A 5773-nucleotide genomic window follows, 5' to 3' on the forward strand; every position below is an offset into this window, starting at 1 on the left:
GGTGTCGTTTCGGAGCAGTAGAAGCGCAGTCGCAAGGGAAGGCGTTATTAACAGCCCTCCCCTCACCGCCCAATACACAGCTTCCTTTGCCCTCAGCGTCGTCTCCTTCTCCTTCTCTTTCTCTCCCTCGGAAACACCTTAGCTCTTAGATAGCCATGGCTACATTAGCAGCGGCTGCAGCTCGTCAAGCAGCAACTCTCAGTCGCATCTCTACTCCAAGGACCCCTTTTCAAGCCGCTAACCTAGTTCAGAGGCGGGGTCTAGCCGGTGCTGCAGGCAAGCAAATCCCTTAATCCTTATTCATCTTCTTCTTTCCATTTATTGCTCCTGATCTTATTTTTTGTATCAAAATCGGGAAACCCTTTTGTTTATTCATTTTACTTCGTCCCCCAAAAACAAATTGGGACGAAAAGAAAACAAAGTTTCGTAAATACCATTTTTTGGGGTATTTAATAATAGTAAAAATCTGATTTGAGTCTAAATTTGCAAATAATTTGTTGTAATTCTTATATTGATTGTACATTGTTGACCCTTTGGAGAATATTGCAGATCACCATGGCCCCCCAAGGGTTAACGTCTGGGAAGACCCAATGAGCCCCTCTAAATGGAAGGAAGAGCATGTAAGATTTTCTTTTTCTCTCGCCTTAAAATGACCGTTATACTATTCTCATTGGTGTTTGGTTCTTTTATCAAGATGCCCATGAAGGTTTATCTTACAAAGTCTTAAACAAAATAAGAAAATTAAGGCTTTGATTTGCCTCCACAATTTGTTGCCTCGCAATTTATTTACAATTCCATCAGAAGCGATCTTTGTTTTTTTTTTTTGGACTTCAGCTTAACTAGATATAGTGAATTTATCAAAACTAATCTACTGCGGTCTAAATGGATCTCATCAACCGCAATTGTCCTGTATCAATGGATTTTAATTAGTTTTGATGAGTGTGATGCCCAATGTGAAATGTTTTGGTTTAATGGTTAATCCTTAGTTTTATCAGAAGTACATGCTTTCATCAACCACATTTCAGTTATTTTTTGTTTATAATTGCACTTTTTAAAAAAAAAAAGAGAGAATGTGTAATTGCATTCTTACACGTCTTGAATGTCTTTTTGTATGATTTTTTGCTCTTTCTTTGTATAATTCTCTCTCTTTAATTTTATTTCTTTTATTATTCTCAGCTTGTATAATGTGGAAGTTAGAAAATAATACAACAGATTTTCGTTTAGGCAAATCTTACTTGGCTTAGTAGTATCATGATGTGATGAATTCTTTAACTTGTTTTCTGCAATTCGTAAGGACTGCTATTGAAATTGTCTTTGCAACAGAATTTGCTGTGTACATCTTAGAGACAATTTTCATTTCACATTTGCTCTTGCAGTTCGTTATTGTCTCTTTATCTGGATGGGGCCTGCTCATCTTTGGAGGGTACAAATTGTTTTCAGGAGGAAAAGACAAGAAGGAAGAGGTAATAAAGCACATTTCTATGATTTGGTATTATATATTTTGTTTTGCATATACTATGAAGTATGGAGTGAGCACGTAACATTGAGCATTATCACTTTAGTTATTCAAATTTAGTGCTCTGTGCATCATTGTTCGCCTTTCCCTTTATGTGAAGAAGTGTCTATCTTAAAATTGTTCATTCTCCCATTCTTGCAAACATAAGTTGGTTGTTGTCGTCCTTTCTAGCCTCCTTACTTAAATATGTGTCAGGCCAATCAGTAATTGATATGGCTTAGTTTATTTATAAACCGCAAGGCTGAAAAAATAAGGCCTTATATTACTTGCTCTTTTCTGTAAAGAATTTGCTTGAGGAGCTTTAAAATCTTGCCTTTAGCAATGGCAAGATCTTTTCTCCCTGCAGTGTCACTCTCAAGTATACATCAGAGAGAAAAATGTCAAACAACTGGCTATTGATTTTCATTTATAAGACTTTTGAGAATGTAGGTCTAATATAATTTGTTTTTGGTGGCCTTGTTGGGCAAGGCTGTCTTAAATAAGGTAGCCTTCTTTGTGTCCACTCATGGACACTCCTTTCTTTTCTGACATTTTTTTAGGCAAGTGTCATTCTATGATATGGTGGCTTTCATAAGATCCAAATTCATTTTAAATGTCATGTCTAAACTCAATTCCAAATGTTTTATTTTTTTTTAATCAAGCTAGGTGTTTTAGCCTAGAACGATTTGTGTAAAGAAATGCAGTATGTGTTGGATTTGGAGTTGTAATAATGCTTTTTATGACTGAGCATTCAAGCAACTAATCAAGAGTGCTTACGTTATTTATTTATGTTTTGTTTTACAGAAAGTGGTGGAAGCAACAAGCTAAATTCTTAAGCTTCGATGTTCAGGAATTCTTGATAATAATGTTTTGCTTGGACCAGGTCCTGGGAGATAATTTTCTTTTTGGCAAAAGCAACTTTGATAGTTAGTTGATGTTGAAATTGTTAAGACTTGGAGGTCAATTTGTTTTTATCGGGAGAGTCTCTTCATTTGCTTGTTCTATAGTTGCTTTTACGCTGGGTGCATTAACCTTTTACGTTCAATAATGATTTAGTTTGTCATTGAAAAGAAAAAACATGAAAGAGTCCAAGACTATTCTTACTTTGGCACTTGATACTTTATATCAGAAACTGGTTTTCATTTTGCCACCAAGCTCTTGAATCAGTTCTAAGCAAAACTAAAAGAAATACATCATTTATAACTGATACATATATGTTTAATTTAAGATCTATTTCAAGAACAAAACTATGACAGTACGCAAAAAAGAAAAACCTGCAAATCTGTTAGAACTCAGACTCATCAACCTCCTCGGTGTAGTCTTGTTCTTCATCACCGGCGAATTTTTCTTGTTCTTGTTCTTCTCGAGTCCTGTAATCTTTGAACCCCTTGACATCATCTGTCGTCTCTTTGCTGATATCCTTTCTGTTCATGCCTTGTTCAACTGCAATGGCTTCTTGGTCATGGAGTTTTCTGACTTCTGGTTTCTTGCCCTCTAATTCCATTCTTGTTTTACTCTGTCCGCCAACAGTACTTGTATTCAACAGCATTTCTCTGGGTAGGGAAGTTTGGAGCTTATTGGATGGCTGCCGTTCCTCAGTCGTGGATCTGTTTTCCGAGCTTAATAACTCAGGAATTTTGGCTTCTAATAGGTGATTGCCGCCCATTGGTATCCCTATTGAAGCTGCTTTGTTAACTCTGCCCTTTGACTTAGCTTGATCATCATTATCATTGAACCTTGTACTTCTAGTATTCTTTACTCTATTTTGTTTTCCATTTTTCTCTGATCTCCTGTTCTTACCCATTAACCTCCATCTTTTCCCCGTACTATTACTACTAGCAGAACCACGTTTCCCTCTAGCTATGAACTCAACAAAGTTACCAGAGTCATCTTGGATTTCCAATTTCATTCCGCCTTTAACAGTAGCTAGATTTTTCCGACTTTCATGTTTACCCGTTTTCATTCCACCATTTTTAGATATTACATCACTTGAATTTGCTACGGTAATTTCTTCACTAACCTTCAAACCAGTGGCATCAATTGTCTCCCCACCAGTACTAAACCCATCTTTATTGTTCATTTGATCTAGCAAATTCTCATTTTTCTCTTTTTCTTTGCTCATCATTTCCCTTCTGTCGTCATTACTAACCTCTCCAACAGCAGTTTTATTTGAGCTTTCATCATCACCAACCACAGTTTTTGCACCAGTTTTCTCCTTTTGATCCTCTGCCAGTGTCAAATTTACTGACTGCTTAGAAGAGTCATCAGTACTTACTGACCAAACCTTTTCTGGGTATTGAAGACGACGTTTCAAATCCTCAATTTCAACGTCCTTTTGTTTCAATGTTACAGTCAAGGCCATCACCTGGGAATTCTCTTTCTCATTAGCAGTTTCTTGTTGTAGCCTCAGCACTTTGATCTCGTTTTGCTTCTCCTCAATGGCAACCTCCATGGTCTTCCCTTCATCTTTAAGGGACTCAATCGTTGACTGCATCTCCACAAGTCTCCTGTCAATCTCCATCTTTTGGATTCTGAGAGAGTATATCTTAGCTTTCAACTCCTCATTCTTCATCTTCGCTTCTTTTGTGTAGTCTCTTTCCTTCTATAAAGTGATAAAAGAAAGAAAAAATAAACTCACTCCCCATTCAAACATGTCTGTTTTTGGTCAATGTGAAAAGTTATTACAGCATACATTACCCAATAATGAAGAAAAAAAAGCTGGTTGAAACTTGGCTTAAAGGATGGTGACACGTAATGAGTTGTATGCAATATATATATGTGTGTGTGTGTGTGTGTGTGTGTATATATATATATATATATAGAGAGAGAGAGAGAGAGAGACCTGCAAGAGGAGTTGAAGGGAGAAGATGTCACGGTCTTTGTCATCGACGAGTAGATTGAAGATGCGTCTTTCCCTGAGCTTATGGAGAATCATGACACCAAGCAAGGCAGCTCCAAATGCTATAAGTAACATCAACCCATATGGCCTCCCACTCCCACCTCTGTTACTATTACTATTACCACTACTGTTTCCATAACCATTTCCCTTACTGTAAGATCCTCCTACCGCCATTAAAATCACTTGATTTTTCTTGGTTTTTCACCTCAACAAACACTCAGAGAAAACAAAAACCATTTATTTAAACAGGAAAATCATGATACAAAGTAAGTGTTTGGTTTGATTGCTTTTCTTTTCATGTAAAAGTCACGATACAACTACTAGATATTTCTCTCTCACATAAACCGAGCGGAGTTATCAAGAAAGAAAGGGTTGTACATGAATAAGAATCATGGAAATTGTGTTTGGCGCTGATTCTGGAGACTTTTTTTTTCTCTAAAACATTTTTTTTTTAACTTATCGAACACAAATAATGTACAAATTTTTCGTGGATTACTAAAGTGTCCCTTATTCATAGGTTTGAACCAAATCAGAACCGGGATAGAACCGGGATTGGCTTGTATTATTATCTCTATTGATTAAAATGTCAATAGCTAGCTATCTATACAAGTTTATGTTACATTAATTTTAGGATCTGGAGTTTATAGTCAACTATATGTATATTGTCAAATCACATGATGCTTTAACAATACATACATTTAAAGAATTCAATAATAATAATCTGTTTAATAGTTTAGAATTGTTATATCAGTAAGGAAGATATAGACATTAAATAATTATGTAGATTTTATATTTGAATTTTTCTATAATAATGAGATGTGGTTGTATTGTTACCATTTTTTGAAGACATGACTCATCGGAAATGAGATGATATATGCACTAGGAAGTTTCTCCAATATAAAGCAAAGGAGTTTTAGATTATGTGCCACGATATCCTCACATGAAAGCTTAGCATGACCCAGAAAAAACGCTTCGTACTTTCATTTATTTATTTTAGCATAAACACACTTTTTTTTTTTAAATAAAAAAAAGCATAGGTACACTTGAGTATTTCATTATTTTACTATTCAATTCATAAGAAAAATATATTGACATTCAAGTCCCCGAGAACACAATTATTGTGTTGTTTTATTTTTGAGTAACAATTATTGTTTCTATATTTCTTCTATATAAAAAATGTGTTAGACAACGAAAACTTTTTGCTTTAATGATTTGTTTCTATTAACTTTAATAGGATATTCTAAATATTTAATGAAATAATTTTATAAAATTAACTAAAATAGATATTTATTAATTATATTAATATAAATTTAAATATTATAAAATATTATTATTATTATTATAATATTTAATATAAAACTACATATATAATAATTATA

At 34.5% G+C, this 5773-nt stretch overlaps 2 protein-coding genes across 2 annotated transcripts; one reads left to right on the forward strand and one right to left on the reverse strand.

Annotated features, from left to right (window-relative positions):
* LOC133817697 (uncharacterized) lies at positions 1-2649 on the forward strand. The gene is made up of 4 exons (XM_062250276.1): positions 1-276; positions 550-620; positions 1377-1463; positions 2300-2649. Exons 1-4 carry the CDS (start codon positions 156-158, stop codon positions 2321-2323), a joined length of 303 nt encoding a protein of 100 aa, XP_062106260.1. The 5' UTR covers positions 1-155; the 3' UTR covers positions 2324-2649.
* Positions 2460-4992, reverse strand: LOC133817696 (uncharacterized). Its single transcript, XM_062250274.1, has 2 exons — positions 4338-4992; positions 2460-4097 (listed from the first exon to the last, which is right to left on the reverse strand). Exons 1-2 carry the CDS (start codon positions 4566-4568, stop codon positions 2781-2783), a joined length of 1548 nt encoding a protein of 515 aa, XP_062106258.1. The 5' UTR covers positions 4569-4992; the 3' UTR covers positions 2460-2780.
* Between the last annotated feature and the right edge of the window lie 781 nt (positions 4993-5773).

This window comes from Humulus lupulus, chromosome 2, assembly GCF_963169125.1.
Source record: "Humulus lupulus chromosome 2, drHumLupu1.1, whole genome shotgun sequence".
NCBI classification, from domain to species: domain Eukaryota; kingdom Viridiplantae; phylum Streptophyta; class Magnoliopsida; order Rosales; family Cannabaceae; genus Humulus; species Humulus lupulus.

What these genes read in the sequence shown, in the direction of transcription:
- LOC133817697 (XM_062250276.1), top strand. Translation starts at nt 156, where the DNA reads ATGGCTACATTAGCAGCGGCTGCAGCTCGTCAAGCAGCAACTCTCAGT. An exon ending in GGGTCTAGCCGGTGCTGCAG is followed by an intron (nt 277 to 549) that starts GCAAGCAAATCC and finishes AGAATATTGCAG; the next exon opens with ATCACCATGGCCCCCCAAGG. An exon ending in CTAAATGGAAGGAAGAGCAT is followed by an intron (nt 621 to 1,376) that starts GTAAGATTTTCT and finishes TTGCTCTTGCAG; the next exon opens with TTCGTTATTGTCTCTTTATC.
- LOC133817696 (XM_062250274.1), bottom strand. Translation starts at nt 4,568, where the DNA reads ATGGCGGTAGGAGGATCTTACAGTAAGGGAAATGGTTATGGAAACAGT. An exon ending in CCCTTCAACTCCTCTTGCAG is followed by an intron (nt 4,098 to 4,337) that starts GTCTCTCTCTCT and finishes ATCACTTTATAG; the next exon opens with AAGGAAAGAGACTACACAAA.